This window comes from Oculina patagonica, chromosome 4 (genome assembly GCF_052425735.1).
Source record: "Oculina patagonica isolate OP01 chromosome 4, crgOcupat, whole genome shotgun sequence".
Taxonomy (NCBI): domain Eukaryota; kingdom Metazoa; phylum Cnidaria; class Anthozoa; order Scleractinia; family Oculinidae; genus Oculina; species Oculina patagonica.
Window position 1 is genome coordinate 88,532 of NC_135761.1, and position 16,556 is coordinate 105,087.

The 16,556-nt window shown below is 39.2% G+C and overlaps 2 protein-coding genes and 1 pseudogene across 2 annotated transcripts; 2 read left to right on the forward strand and 1 right to left on the reverse strand.

Moving 5' to 3' along the window:
* Window positions 1-1,187: 1,187 nt before the first annotated feature.
* Window positions 1,188-3,051, forward strand: LOC144652040 (adenosine receptor A2b-like; annotated as a pseudogene).
* A 756-nt stretch (window positions 3,052-3,807) lies between these two features.
* LOC144648067 (adenosine receptor A3-like) lies at window positions 3,808-4,728 on the reverse strand. Its single transcript, XM_078507707.1, has one exon. The coding sequence runs from the start codon at window positions 4,726-4,728 to the stop codon at window positions 3,808-3,810; it is 921 nt and encodes a 306-aa protein (XP_078363833.1).
* Window positions 4,729-12,144: 7,416 nt separating this feature from the next.
* Window positions 12,145-13,209, forward strand: LOC144648675 (adenosine receptor A2b-like). The gene has a single exon (XM_078508174.1). It carries the CDS (start codon window positions 12,156-12,158, stop codon window positions 13,119-13,121), a length of 966 nt encoding a protein of 321 aa, XP_078364300.1. The 5' UTR covers window positions 12,145-12,155; the 3' UTR covers window positions 13,122-13,209.
* The last annotated feature ends 3,347 nt before the right edge of the window (window positions 13,210-16,556 follow it).

Here is a 16,556-nt window from a genome sequence, read left to right on the forward strand (position 1 = left end):
ATTGTCGTGATTTGAACCTGAAATTTCTTTTGTATTTTCTTCAAATTATCAAAATAATGCACATTTTTAGAAAAAAATAAAATTGCCGGAACCTCTTCTTACTAGCTCCCTTCGCTGTACGTTGCCAGAGTTAAGGGGGGTCCTTATTAAACTGGCACTAGTTACGAGCGCCAAATATTTTTTTTTTTCATTGTAGTTGCTCTCGTTCCAACGAATTCACCATTAAGCATTGCCAAAAGCTCCAAACTGGCCTGCCAGGCTGCCATTAGAAACTGCTCTAGATCTGTAGTTAGGAAGGACCCCTTTTAAATGAAAAATTGAATGTGATAATACTGCTTATTACAAGCGACAGCTCGGAGTATTGCAAATTACGGCAACATGTTATTCATTACAACCTACGACAGGTTTTACAATTCACGACAACTGTTATTACAATTCACGACGTTTATTACAATTCACGACAGTACAGAGGACAGCTGTAGAGGAAAGGATAACAGTTATGGGGAAATAAGCTCGGTCCTTTCTCTTATAGCAAATTAGTCTACTACAGGTCTTCTTGATGTTAACAACTCTTCAATGCAATTTCTCTGATTTTACAATACTTCACTGTAAGAACTTCTAACAACAGGACTGCTCCTTATTTGTTGTCAAGACGACACTTCAATACTAAAACAATCTCAGTGAAGAAAGTTGGGCTTGAATAATGTAGCAAATGTTTATTTATAGGAAAGGAAATAATGTTAGATAAACATTTTTCACCGTTTGGGAGGGAAGATGTTTGCACGCGTTTCAAAATTCATAACCGACCAACTTATTTGGTGCAAAACCCATAACAATTAAAATATACCACAACAATAGAAAAGCGAGGAACACGGCGGGAACTCATCATTTCGCGATTTTATTCAAACGTTGGTAATCTTTGATTCAGTTCGATTTTATTCCCACAAATTGTAAGGAAATTTTTTATTCCCACAAATTCTGAGGAACTATAGACATTTGAGATAATATTTGGTTTTCGCTAACTAATTCACGCGCACAGTTTGAACTGCTTTAATGGTGATTGGTCTTTTTATGATGGAAACATGAAAATTAATTTAAACAGCTGTAAGCAAGGACAATACTACGTCGCCGACAGTAAGTCATCATAATCAAAGAATCATCCTCTAAATTGAAAGCTAGAGAACGCGTCTTTCACAAAATGGAACCTTCTAATGAATCATCTCCTAGCCGCAATGAAGATGATTTAACGACCGAGCTAAAAGCCATTTTCATTGCCATCTACGCTATTTTGATAATTGCCACAATTTTCGGCAATTCTCTTGTGATCAAGGCGTTTCATAAATTTTCAATCCTGCGAAGTGCTTCTAATACCATCCTGGTGAGTTTGTCAGTGGCGGACATGTTGATGTGTATTGATTTCCTTTTACATATTGCCAACATCTTAGTCGGCAGTAGGCTCCTTCCATACGAACTATGCGCCTTGGTGTTTACGATAAACCTTTCTCTCATCTCCATCATTATTCTGCATCTCGCTTTAATCAGCGTCGATCGCTTCATCGCCGTCAAGTTCGCCTTGAGATATTACACCATAGTGACTAATCGCAGAGCAGTGATTGCTTCCACTCTGGTTTGGCTTTGGGGAATTATTGTTGTATTGGTCACTCCTGAGGCAATAAAGGTTGATGGGCGAGAAGCGTTTACAGATTTTTTACAGAACTTGACCCCGTGTTTCAATCCTCCTCATAAGCCCTTCGAATTCAAGTCGCAGTCGTCCCTAGTCAAGGCTTACCTTGTCTTCTTGGTGACATCATTGCTGGTCGTACCTATCCTGATTATCTTGATATCATACAGTTACATTTTGACTGTTGCTTGAAATTCAGGAGGCGAACAACTTGCAAGGAAACCTCGTCATGAAGCGTGAAATGAAAGGAGCTCGTACGGTGGCCATTGTGGTGGGGATCTGTCTCGTTAGTTTTATCCCGTTGCTAGGCGTGTTGTGTCTTCGCTTTCTGACTTCAACATCGATCCGTGCACATCAAATGTACGCAGTTTATTTGGTCGCAAGTTTGAATGCCTGTTGGAATCCTTTGATATACTGCTGGAGAAACGAGAACTTTAGAAGTAGCTTTAAAAGACTCTTGAAGTGCAATGCATAACTGGCTGAATAGAAAATACATCAGACATCAGAGCCATGTAATGTTTAGCCGGAGGTAAATGATAAGCGCATAAGTGTTGTTGTGTTCGTAAACAAACAATTCTTTGAAAGAATTCCTTTCGTCTCGATCAAAATATAACATGACAATTTTTCCGATCGAATTACTATGCGATAACAGGTTTTTGGCGTGGGAAAGCACTTCTGTAAAACCTGTAAAGGAAACTCTGTAATCCTGGAGGAAACTCGCTGGCTGAGGGAAGGACGGGATCTGTTATAGCTAACAAAATCTTCCGAAACGTAAACAATATACAGAATGTGGTTCCAATAGTGTACTTTACTTCAAAAACATTAGCAAATAATATTTTACAGTGCAGTTCTATTTATGAGCGAGCTAGCTAGTGACGCGATACAAACACCATAGGCCAAAGACGCTATTATTGAAAACATGAACAACATTTCGGCAGTTCTATAGGATAAAGGTTCTGGAACATTATTTACTTACAAAATTTCGCAGGTGGGTAATAGCTTTATGTAGTTTGTATTTACAGTTAGACAAACGGCTAGTGCAGGTTTCAGTTACACTTCAACGTTAATTACAGCAGATTACAGTTATGATCGTAACAAAACAGCAGGTATCATATAAACTTATTCTTCGGCCATCGTAGCTTGATTAAAAATATAAAACAAACAGCGGTGATAAACATTATGGAAAAACGAATTTTACTAAACTTGACGTTTCGTATGATAGGCAACATATATTTTCAAAAGTACACTCTTTTATATACAACAACGCCTAATTTTCGGCCAAGGCCGAACGTTCTTAACTTTTTCGAAGATCTGAGCCTAAAATGTTCTTAAACTGATGATCTTAGTTTTAAATTTTAAAAACAAAGTGGTATTGCAGTGGTATTGCATAATTTCAGTTGTGAATAGCGGTTGTAATATAAGACTAACCCAAAGATCAGTGACCGCCAGACATCGAAAGAAAAGTTTTGTCTGAGGATGAATACGCGCATTTTAAGTTTTCCTGTTACAGTTACGCAGAGTCTTTGAGTAGTGATTAAGTCTGGTGATTAAATAAAATTATTTTTCTACCACATCGGGCTTCGTTATTTAAAATCCTTTATAATTGTGACTGAATGAATCGACAAGGCTGTATAAATGATCATTTGTTTTCCTGTCGGGGTTCAGGAACACAAAATATCAATATCAGATGTATTCAAACATTGCAAGATGCTAAAAATGTATAGATCTATTTACACAAGAATTTTGAAGCGGGAGAAAATTGTTTCCTCGTCATTTATTACTTTCAGCGGGTGGCAAGTATTGATCACCGGATATTGCAATAACCAAACAAAAATTTGCAAATACTTCTCCGATTCGACAATGTATTTAACTGTAGGAGACTTAACCAGCCTGCATTACAAGAGTTTAACATGCAGAGAAATTATTACAGATGGAAACACCTGCATAGATAGGAAAAAACAACTTGGAAAACTGAAAAAGAACTGTGTTTTATGTGGCAAATGCTAATTCATAACGACTTCAAATTTATCTGATTTGAAGGCAATTTTGCTCATTGTAAGAACTGAATTTAGCCGTATTTATGCTATCTAGAGACTGTTGATTGTACTTTGCAACTTTACCTAGATCTATATAGCTAGTGTTCTAAAACAATAGAGCTGCCTGATTGTGTCTTTAACTACTTGCTTCACTTCCCTGATTTTCAAACAGTACAGTATCGGGCTTAGAGATGAGTTTAAGAAGACTAGTGTCACTGTAGCCAACAAAGTCACGAGTTCATGTTCAATTTCATTCACATAAAGCATAGCCGCAATGCCCCACGGAACATAGCACATAACTAATGCCAACTGCACCCACATAATGCTGGAAACTGACTTTTTGAATGTTGCTATGTTTAGCGGAATCCCTTCTCCGTTCTGTTGTTCTTGGAGGACATTGTTTCGTACTTGGGCTTGTTGATGTCGAAGTTTGAGGTGGATCCTCGTGTAACAGAAAATAGAAGTTGCCAGGCAAAGTATTACGCCAACGGAGGTTGCCTTAAAGGCAATATCTTTTCTCCACACCCTGAGCAATCCAACTGAAGCAGCAATTAGCCAAAAACAAGTTATGACTACACGAACTCGCCTCAATGTTACGACATGTCTGTATCTCAGTCCCAACAAGAGTGCGAGAAGTCTGTCCACACTAATTGCGGTTGAGGTCAAGACAGGTACTCCACATACAATATAACCTGAAGCTTCCCAAAATTTCCCAACGTAGTACAGCACATTCACGTTCATCTTTATTATACGAGACATGATGTAGAGTGGTTGTACAATAAGGCTAACACAAAGATCAGTGACCGTCAGACATCGAAAGAAAAGTTTTGTCGGAGGATAAATAGAAGAAACATTCTTCAGAGCCACAAGGATCAGAGCATTGCCCACAGCAGCGGTGATGGAAAGAAAAATGTTTAAAGCTGAAAAAAATTCAACTATGCCCGCTGGTGGTGCGCTGAGTGCTGGATTCAGTTTGCTTGTGTAGTTTCCTTCGCCAGTTAAGTCCGCCATTGTTCTTTGGTGGTTACAATATTAAGCTTGAGAAGTTGAAAATGGTACGAAACTAAGTTTCAGCTAAAAGTCCAGCTTGTAGCTTTGTTATTTGAGATGGTGATTTTATCTGTGTCGCTGAAAACAAGCCCTCCTGTGCTTTCTTAGTGTTTCTTTTTATCACCTTACTACCAATTTATCCTTAAAGGCCCAGTTTTAACTGCATTAGACTTTTAAATCTTGTCATTTGTCCATTTTTGGGAACGTTTGAGTTTAATACCAATGTATCTGTCAGCTGCTGTTGTAAGATAGCTCTAAGGCTCAAAACTCAACAGAGAACACAACGATATACACTATAAAAACAATGTCCGACATAAGTCCACACGTTCGTGAGAAGTGGGGCGGCCCACAAAAACGTCAGGGACTCCCCAGAGGGGAACCCACAAATTAACATCAAACACGTGAGGGGTCCTCAAGTTCATACTACAACATCTCCCCTCTAACAGGATTCAATGAGTCTCTGGGGCTTTTTAACTTGCCACCCGGATCTGGTTGTAATAGGTGAGTGTTCTGCATTTCCTGTTGGTCTTTTTGCTGATTCTATTGGTTCTGGTGCTGGTGTCTCTATAGTAGGTGAAGATAGACTTATTGGAGAGTCGCCACACTGGGGACCTGAAGGAGGATCATGCAGCCGTGGTCTCATTGGATGATCATTCGGGACTGAGATTATCTGCCTTCGATTTCTTCTATAGACACACCTTTGCTCATCCTGTACTAAGTATGATCGTGGCAATACTTCTGCTTTACGCCATTCTCTATCTCGATTTGGCCGAATCCGCACCTTGTCCCCAGCTTCAAGTGGAGGCAGATCTCTACTCTGTTTGTCGTAATTCCCCTTAGAAACAGACTGACGCAGCTGCAGTGCTTTGACAACTCTATCAGGATCCACTGCTTGTGGTAATAAGAGGAGTTGATGGGTTGGTATCATTGTGCGCGTGCGCCGACTCATCAGCAGCTGTGCAGGTGACATACCGATATCTTCAAATAGAGTGTAGCGGTATTTCAACAGCCCTTCAAAAGGGTCTTTGTGGTCGGCTGCAGCCTTCTTCAAAATGCGCTTTCCTGTCTGCACTGCACTCTCTTCTGCACCATTTGATTGGGGGTACTCTGGAGAGCTCGTTGTGTGACGAAAACCCCAATCTTCTTAAATTGCTTGAACTCATGAGTGCTGTCGAAAAGATTCCTGGTATTGCTGTACTGGGAACCATTATCACTCACAACTTCATCCGGGATTCCAAACCTTGCAAATATTTTCTTCAGGTTGTTAATGACAAAGGTGGCAGTGTTCTGACGAAGTAACTCAATTTCAAAGTACTTTGAATAGAAGTCGGTGACCAACAAGTATGTTTGGCCTGCATATTCAAACAAGTCAGTTCCGACTGCCTGCCAAGGTAATTCTGGGATGTCATGTGGACGCAATGACTCTCTTTGTTGTCGGTTGCGGAAGGCATTACAAATTGAACAGGAGCTAACTTTGCCTTTGATCTGGGCTGTCATTGAGGGCCAGAAGACGTAATCTCTGGCAAAGCTAAGGCTCTTGCTTTCTCCCATGTGAGCTCCATGGAATTTATCTAGCACTTCCGCCCTCAGTGGTCTTGGGACAACTATTCGGTCTAGTTTAAACAGCAACCCATCCTCCACACTCGGCTCTTCCTTAAAACTCCAGTACTCTCTAGCAAGCTCATCAACCTGTTCTTTTTCAGACGGCCACCCTTTCAAGACATACTCCTTCACAACTCTTGAGGTCTCGCCAGTGCTTGAAGTCTCCTTAAATCTCTTCAGCGTACTGCTTTCAAATCCGAGCTCCTCAGCAAGATCGACTCCAATTACATCTTCTGGTTCACTAACTGGCTCGGTATCACTGAGAGATACTCTGCTAAGACAGTCTGAGATGACTTGTTGTTTTCCAGGGACATACCGCACATCAAGATCATACTTGGTAAGTTTTAATGGCATCCTTTGTAGCCTGGGTGGGAGGGGCATCATTCAGAGACTTCCGAAAGATGGACTCCAAGGGTTTGTGATCTGTCTCTACAATTACTCTGCGCCCGTATACGTATGTGTGAAATTTTTGTGCACCCAGACGATTGCAAGCAGCTCTCTCTCAATGTTTGCATATCTTCTCTCACAGGTAGTTAGTGTTTTGGATCGGAATGCAACCGGCTTGCCTTCCTGCAGGATCACTGCACCAAGGCCTTTGCTACTTGCATCTACATTGAGCACTGTTTCCTTGCTGTCGTCAAAACGAGCTAGTGCAGGTGCACTCGTGATGACCGATTTCAGATTGTCAAAAGCCTCTTGTTGTGGTTTTTCCCAAACAAATGCTGCATCTTTTTGGGTAAGTTGTGATATGGGTTCTTGTATGTCAGCCTTGTGCTCAATGAACTTGTCCAGGTAATTTACAGTTCCTAGTATGCGAAGTATACCTTCTTTGTCTTCTGGGAGTGGCATCTCATTAATGGCTCTGATCTTCTCCGGATCTGGTTTTAAACCTTCAGATGAGAAAGGTGTCCAACATAACTTACTTCTGAGACTCTGAGCTTCACCTTTTTAGGGTTGAACTTCAATCCTACCTCTTTGCTCTTGTCAAGTACTCTTCTTAATTTGTCATCAACTTCAGGCTGATCTTTACCATGTATCAGGAAATCATCCACTAAGATTTCTACAGGAACCCATTCAAACAGTTTGTCCATCTCCCTTTGGTAGATTTCAGGTGCTGGTGAGATTCCAAAAGGAAGTCTTGTAACTCGATATCGCCCCCATGGGGTGTTAAAAGTTAAGAGCTTGGAACTCTCATCATCTACGGGGAATTGCCAGTATCCACTGCATTCATCAAGTGATGTGAAACTCTGTGCACCTAAAAGTCGGTTCGCAACCTCTTCTACGGTAACCATTGGATAATGGGGTCGTTTCAGGGCCTTGTTCAGATCCTTTGCGTAAATACAAATTCGTACATCATCCTTTGACAGTGGAGTGTCCTTTCCTTTATCCTTCACTTTTCTTTTGTCAATAACTAGCATTGATGAGACCCAAGACGTAGGCAGGGCTTTCCACAAGTTGCTCGGCAACTTTTTGGCAACTTTTCAGGATTCGAGCAACTTTTTCCCCTTCGAGCAACTTTTTTCCTCTCGAGCAACTTGTTGCATTTTGGGCAATTTCCAGACCGAAGATCTCCGAAGGTTATCCGAGTGTTGTTCAAAGGCAATACGAACGTTTCCGAAGATTTACGAAGTTTGCCGAAGACTTCCGAGGAACATTTTAAGACGTTTCAACTTTCTGCTCTTTCTGGATTAAAACATTACAAAACTCGTCATCAAACATGACGTCATCGATATCTTCACGATTTTTCTCAGTTAAAGAAATCCTTGTTATTTAACAAATTTTCCCCTTAATATGTTATTAAGATACTTCTTTTGCTGTAAAATTGCATAAAACTGCTTAGAAATCTTACCATCAAAGGGAAATTAGCATATATTTAGAGAAATTATCTTGATTAGAAGCAGCGTTTTGGATTTTTTGGAGCAACTTTCGAGCAACTTTAATTATCAGAAGCAACTTTTTTGGATTTTTGGAGCAACTTTTGAGCAACTTTTTGAGAAATTACGGGCAACTTTTTGGAAAATCTCGAGCAACTTGTGGAAAGCCCTAGACGTAGGCTCATCCTCTTTCACAATAATACCATCTTCTTCCATCTCCTTGAGTTTCTCTTGTGCTGGCTCCAGCAGAGCAACTGGAATTTTCCTGGGAGGGTGAACAACTGGGGGTACTGAAGCATCAACTTCCAGATGTACTTTGTTTGGAAGCGTACCAGGTTTGTCACTGAAACAATAAGGGTACTTCCTCAAAATTGGGTCGTTCTGGAAAATGGTCTGGTCTTCCCCTGCTCTCTCACAAAATGGTCGAAATTTATCCCTTCGACTACCGTCGGCGGCCCCTGGTCGGCCTAAATTCAATTTTGGCCTGTAGTAAAGCGAAAATAAAGAACTAGAAAAAAAACTTATTGCTTTTAAAATGTATGGACCAAACCCTTTTCACAGCCAAAAAATAAAAGAAAACTATTTTTTGGCGCGAAGTAGAGAGGACCGTTTTAAGCGGGAATGACACTTAAAGCGCAAGACGGTATATCATTACATTTTTAAGTTTATTATTCCTTTTTGTTGCACCATTCTATTTGAAGAAGAATGCTTACTTCAACTATAGCTATAGCTGTTTTGTTCTGGGGAAGGTTCTAGAAAATGCACATTAAGGTCACGCCTTGTTCTCATTATTTACTGATGTATGTAATTAAAGAGTATGCACGGACTGTGACGGCTGAAGCCGACAACAAGCCAAATATTCACGAGATTGATCTTTAACAACTATTCACTGAAGTGGAGGTGGCTGGTGGTGGATAAACAAACACTGAGACGAATAGTTGTTTCAGTATATACTCAAACAGTGAGATAAAATAGCCCGAAAGGATGATTTTTGACTAGTTTATTCCGTTTAAGAGTACAGTTTTCGCACGCAAGTTGCTCGGAGGTGAATAGCAAAGGATATTCGGAGTTTGAGTAGCCAATTCAATCAGCGCGCGCCAAAAACACTATCCACTGTTTGAGTATATACCAAATATATATATTTAAAGCTCTTTGAAGTAATTGATTAAAAATCCATTTCTTTGTATAATTTATCATCACTAGATTCACAGCTTAGTAATACACGTTGTTGTCGACTCGGGTGTCTTTGGAAGCCGCAAAACCTGCCATTTTGTGTCCAAGTGGCACACATATAGAATTCAAGGAACTGATTCACATGGAATGTAAACTTGGTGCACTCTATTGTGACATGATGGAAACGAATTTGAAAACTGCCTTTCAAAAAGGAGATTGCGTGTTTCAAAGTTGAGATTTCTCATTTTTACTCTTCTAGAAGTAGATGAAGCAAGACAGGAGCAAGACCTACATTCTGTTCTCTTCTCAGAGACGCTTCTCCGCCGTTGAACAGCACAAATAGAGGTAGCAAATGATTGACAATTACCAAGATTAACGTTTTGTTTTCAGCATACCGCCGCTCGAAACGCTTTTCTTAAAGCTCTGTTTCCTGCTCCATATATAAACGGATTAATGGCCGAGCTCAAAGCATAGAAATACGTGGAAACCAACTCACCCTGGTGAGGAAAGCGGGGACTTTAATATCATGTTGAAGCTCAAATAGTCACAAACTGTAACTAGTATCCAGCAAAGAAGAAATCCAAAGAATAGTGAAAGAGAGTTTTTGTCATTTTTACTTCTTTGATTCGCTGGGCTGTAGAGTTCGGGTGGCTTACTGGTTCATGTGCGGATTGCGCGGAAACGCGACAAGACCTGTTTCGAATTAACATATAAACTCTGCAATAGCAGACGACCATCACGGCCATTGGGAGCCCAATGTTCGTCGCTATAAATATTGTCGCAATCGTTTGCGCAGACTTGGGCTGCTAAAAAGTCGTGAAGCACATAGCTCGTCTTGGATCAAGTGTGATTCTTGCGAATCCCGCGGGATACGGGATCGAAACTAACGCCATAACTAACACATAGTCAGCAATTATTTATAAGACGAGTTTTTCTTTTAGTGACAACGTTCTTGTGCAGATCCCAATTTACAACCAGCCACCAGATATTTGGGTCTCGAAGAGAGTTCTTCGAAATACTTGGGTGCCAGCCACCAGTACGCTTCGTATTGTTAGGTCTCTGTTATAGTTATATAGTGTACAATGATGATTCTTATTGCAAAAAATGCACATTGAAATTTTCCGAGTCACAAAGTAAACAGAAAAAATTAAACTTTTAGGGTTTTAGGAGGCTGTGTGTTAAAACCAAAATAATTTTGCTTGAAACTCTGGCAACTGAGAGACTTACCCGAGGCTAGAACTAAGACAGATTAACGTAACAGGAGCTTTGCAATTTTTAGAAACTATTTAATTTTTTAGATCGGCACGGCCGTGTTCTTAGTGCCCTTTAACTTGCAAAGAAGGGAAATGTTGGCGCGAACACGCAGTAAAATAGTACAAATTATGAAATTTGTGCTCGTCTGACGAGAAAGTAGTGAATATTTAGACATTTCTGTTTTGCCATACGGCGTTTTCTCATTGGTACACGCACGCATTGTTTTGACAGGGTTTTCTGAGATTCTCAAACTATATAAGATTGGTTAAGTAAGGCCTATAGAGCTAGAGAAGATACCCAACATCCAGGATTACTTTAACCGCAAAACTGTTAATAATGGTTCTTTATTAATCAGTATTCGACATGGGAAAAATTGATTTTTACAGTAATTTCTAACAAATTTTAAGGAATATAAAAAGCTGCTTCAGCTACGTGACAAATTAGGGGAGTCTCTACTAATTTACTCTCAACTTCAATGGAGTTCTTGGATCAAATTAAATTTGCATTTGGTTGATTGCCAAAACAACCTGTTCCTTTTAAATAGAAATTACCTAATCAACATTTTACCTGTAAAAACGTTTTTAACACATTAGGCCAAAAAAGAACTGTGGAAATGTCAGCTCAATAAGTAAACATCCAATTGAAAAACGAAAAAATCCAATGGGAAAACTAAACAGCCCACTGCAATTGACGGGTTGATAATAATTATTTTTTGACAGGGCTAGCTAGCATTGTTTCTCCATTTTTTTAATTCACTCTTTGAAAATAATAATATTGAAGGCATTCAAGACGGTATAGATGAAAATAATACAAGAAATAACAACAAATGTATAGACTCCCTAGATGTTGACGCCGCGATTTACTAAAACGAAAATGGGTTTCAATATGCAAAACTGACTAATTTTGTTCTCTACAAATTGTTCTCTCTAAAACTGACAAGATAACACACGGTTGAAATTTAAATATGCGGGCTTGTTTGTCAGACCTTTGGCAATTAAAGATGCCCCATTTTAACAACAAAAGCTCAAAACGTCATATATTTAAACGATTAAATAAAGCTGATAGAGATGTCACCGAGTTTAATAATTCCGCTATATTATCCATTTTAACCTAAAACTTATTTCTGTTTATTGTTCATCGTCATTTAAAAACTGTTAAAACCTTTCAAAAGGCTTTTGAAAGTGTGATTCCTCAAAATATATTCATTGTCGCATTGAGATAATGTCTGCTTGTTAATGTAAATAATTCTAAAAAAAATGTTAAGTTGCGCATTAAAATTAAACTATTGAACACGCTTGCCATTTGAGAACCCTACTCTTGGCCTTTTACGTCTTTTACGGAAGAAACGTGAGTGCTTGTCGTCTTACAGACAGACTTCGACATGCGCAGTTAGCACCAACAATACAAGTAGGACTACGCTATCTGCGTCATCGACAAAACATTTTCCAACTTGGAATTAGAACCTTTGCCAGCTTCTCTCGCAAAATGAAGCCTTCTAATGACTCCTTTCATGGTCGCAATGACCGCGATGTACCGACAGAGCTGAAAGCCATTTTTATTACCATCTACGTTATTCTGATAATCGCCACTATTTTCGGCAATTCTCTTGTGATCAGAGCATTTTATAAGTTTCCAAGCCTGCAAACTGCTTCTAACACCATTCTGGTAAGTTTATCAGTGGCAGATATTTTGATGACGGTTGATTTCATTTTACATATTGCCAACATCATAGTTGGAAAGCATTCACATCGTCAGGTATTATGCAGCGTAGCATCCACAGTCAGCCTTACTTTCAACTCCATCATCATTCTGCATCTCGCTTTAATAAGTATCGAGCGCTTCATCGCCGTCAAGTTTGCCTTGAGGTATCACACAATAGTAACTAAACGCCGTGTAGTGATCGCCTCCACAGTAGTTTGGCTTTGGGGAATTGTTGTAACAATGGGCTTTTCTGAGGTATTGAAGACAGACGGGAAACGAAAGTTTAAGGAGTTCCAACAGGCCTTGACTCCTTGCTTTGATCGTCATCATGAGCCCTTTATTTTAAAATCAGCTTCCGTCACAGCTTACCTTGTTTTCTTAGTGACATCATTGCTGCTCGTGCCTATCGTAATAATCTTGATATCATACAGTTACATTTTCACTGTTGCTTGTAAACAGCGAAGACAAATTCAGGAAGGAGACAACTTGCAAGGAAAACTCGCCATGAAGCGTGAAATGAAAGGAGCTCGTACGGTGGCTATTGTGGTGGGAATCTGTCTTGTTAGTTTCATCCCGCTGTTAGTCATGTTGTGCCTTCGCTTTCTGACCTCAGCATCGATCCGTGCACATCAAATGTACGCGGTTTATTTGGTCGCAAGTTTGAATGCCTGTTGGAATCCTCTGATATACTGCTGGAGAAACGAGAACTTTAGAAGTAGCTTTAAAAAACTTTTAAAGTACAATGCATAACAGATTTGATAAACCAAAAACGTTAAACGGCAAATGGATTCAGCAGTCAGCAGCACTAGAAACAAGAAACCTAACAACAAAACTGAGAGGAAACAACTACATTTTTTGACCTTTGCTGGTTCGAGATGATGGCGTTAAGAATCGATCATATCCGTTTGAGAATCACGTTTTTCTCCTTTAGTACTAGACCTTAATCAGGAAGCAAAAACTATAATGAGTCCAACAGACAAATCCCATGCTAACTGTGGCATATTCACTGTAGCCACGGTAGATAATCGCAGTGTACAAAGCTATCGATGAGGAATTATTTAAAGTTAAGAGATGAAAAGTAGAATTTTTAATGGCAAGGTAAGAGTTAAATATTTTCTTCAACACCTTGTGAAGTTATTAAAAAGCATTAAACGACTAAATTCGTGTAATTTGTCTTTGTATTGTGTTCCTGTGTCATCCAAGACTGCAGTTTTAATTGCAGGTCGTTGTGAATCCGTTTGCTATGGCTGGTAAATTTAAACCTGTGTAGATAAAATGTTTTCTAGAAGACTCAGCTGGAAAGGGATGGCAAATTTAGACGCGTAACTTTCTCATAGCAGCCCTTCTTTATTTTTAGTTTGTTTAACAAGTCTGTTCAATGAGCTCACATGGTATCAAAGGAATAAGCTGGACGACAGAAATCGACAACCAAAAGATTGTTCGTTTTCCGTTTTCTTCGTCATAACAGGTTGCTAAGCAACAATGACGCATTTTTATTTTTTGTGGCTACAACGTTGTGACAGCGTTGATCCAGGTGCTGGCTACTGCGAATGCTATTATTATAATATAATTGGAGAGCTCAGGCTCATGCCAAAATTAAAAGCGATTTCCTCACCCATGCCTATGGGAACGAAAGCATTTCTGTAGAAATAATCTCATCAATTTAAAATTACAGAACATTTGTTTTCATTAAGGCGGCCAACGGCCGCTACACAGGACAGTTAAGATTTTCACTTTGAAAACAGTTTGCATAGCGATGACTTCTTTACCTATGGACCAAAAATAGTAAATAGTAAATAAATTGCGTTCGTGTTTGTTTAAGCGCAAGAAATTAGTTCCCTTTAAATTGATAATTGAGAAATATGAACACTTTTTTTTTTTTTTTTTTTTGTCTTTTTGACCAGAAAATTTGAACCTATTGAGTATTTTACATCTATCAGTACTATCTACGGATCAACTGAATTTTTCTTTTCCATAGAGTTTTGCAATATTGCGTCGCAATATTGAAAATGTTGATTGGCAGTTTTCTCGGAACAGCTTGAAAATTTAATATTTTATTTGATTACAACTAGGCACGGTTTGCGTTTTAGCAAGTTCCGGTTTTCATTTCTCGTATAACTTAAGTATTAAATCAGTAATTTCAGCCTGCTGCCTTGAACCAATCAGAAACAATAAAATGACGAAAACATGCAACCAGAACTAAAAAACAATTAAACTGTTTGCGCCGTTTTCTTGCTTGTTGGCAGCACATCTAGCTCCTTTTGAGTCAGGCACTTTCATCTGGAACTGCACACTGTTTTTGAGGTTAATAACGACAAAATGGCTGAAAATAAAAAACCTTCTGATACAATGCAGAATAACACATGCAATTTGCGGAATAAAAATTCATTATTATTATTATTTTAAATATTATAAACTTTATTCAATACTCCTAAAAATGACCTATGGACAACGATTGACTAAAAATAATTAAAAATTATTGTTATTATTATTATTATTATTATTATTATTATTATTATAGAGAAATTTGAGTTATATTTTAATTTATTATTATTATTATTATTATTATTATTATTATTATTATTATTATTATTATTATTAATTCGCTTGACTTGTTTGCTGCACATAGTTCCTTCCCAGATGTTCGGCATCACCTTGACTCGGGGCAAACGTGGCACAAACTCACAGCAAATGCATGTGATTTAACCTCTGTAATTCCGTGCAAATAAAACATTATTTTCTCTAAATCAGTAGACAATGGATTTGGGCTATGACAGATGCTGCCAACGAAATTTATAAAATTTCGTTGGCATATGTAGTCAAATAAGGAAAAGTTACGAGCTACATCATATTAGCGAAAATTTAATGACAGTTTACTACTAACGTTGTGTCATCTTTAGTGTTTAATAGCGTAGCTGAATTTTTCAAAAGAATATAAGTGTGAAAACTCGAGAAATTTGATCGAAGTACAGAGGACAGAGTCAGTTTTAAGCCATTCTTATCCCGCTTCCATGTTGAAGGACGTTTCTGTCGAATAGACGGCCGAACTTTGATGAGTACTTGATGAGTAAAAGCCCCATGTCATGTCATTATTTTTACGTTTCGCCCTGGGATTTGATGAGGAAAGTCGCATGTCTCATGTCATTATTTTTACGTTCCGCCCTGGGACGTACCTTACTTAATAGTGCACCGTAATAACCACAGTGCACAGTAACTCCTGTTACCAAATACCATTTCTTTCTCTCGGGACAAAAACGTACATATGAGCAATGCCGTTCCTCTACGATCTAGTGCCAACAACCCAAACTCAGTGGGTAATGGACAACTCCTTTCTGATAGCGCTACAAACAAAGATCAATAACTGCCCTAATGATATATCATTCTTTAGTTTCGCCCGCTCAACTTGGTTCACAAACGTCATTGGAGTTCTCACGGGCACCTTGGCTTTCTCAACTAACTCGCAAATCACCTCAATCTGTTGTGCCGCCAGTGTACATCTGCAAAGCAGCAGCTAGGTAGTTTGACAGAATATGCTGTAGGGATGCCACAGAATTCCTACACCGATGGCAAAAGCTGTCCTTTCATACCTTCCACGTCAGCAGGTTCCTGGGAGTTGGCAGAATCATTGCCAGTGTGTGCAGGACATTGGACCAATAAATCTTCCATTTTCCAGGCCCTCTTCCATGGACCTTGTTGTGTTAAGCTTGCAGCTTTAACTCTCCTGTACTTCATTCCTCCACGTTGCATCAGCTATGATCCACATGCACACCTTCTTCTCTCGCATAGCCTACCCCACATCTCTTCTCTCTTACCACCTTAATTATCTCCTTGATCTTCCTCATATGAATTCACAACCTCCCGCTTCCTACCAGTCTGCAGATTTGGTGGGTGCATGTTATGCACCCTCACCATGTTAACCACGCATTCCTCTTTTAGTAGAATCAGTTGGACTTCTATGGGATAACAACCCACGTTTGTGATGCTGGAGGCAATCTAAACCACCTTCCCAACATCCCATATACTTATCTTTCCTCCATCCCAATTGACTCTGGCCAGTGCAATTTTAAAAGTCACCACTCTACTCTTTTTATCAGCAAGTCCAAATGCTCTAAATCAGCCTGCATATCATCCGCCATCCCCTTTGTAATTTTCAATTATCCGTAAAGGCTCCTAATGGTGTCCTGT

What these genes read in the sequence shown, in the direction of transcription:
- LOC144648675 (XM_078508174.1), top strand. Translation starts at nt 12,156, where the DNA reads ATGAAGCCTTCTAATGACTCCTTTCATGGTCGCAATGACCGCGATGTA.
- LOC144648067 (XM_078507707.1), bottom strand. Translation starts at nt 4,728, where the DNA reads ATGGCGGACTTAACTGGCGAAGGAAACTACACAAGCAAACTGAATCCA.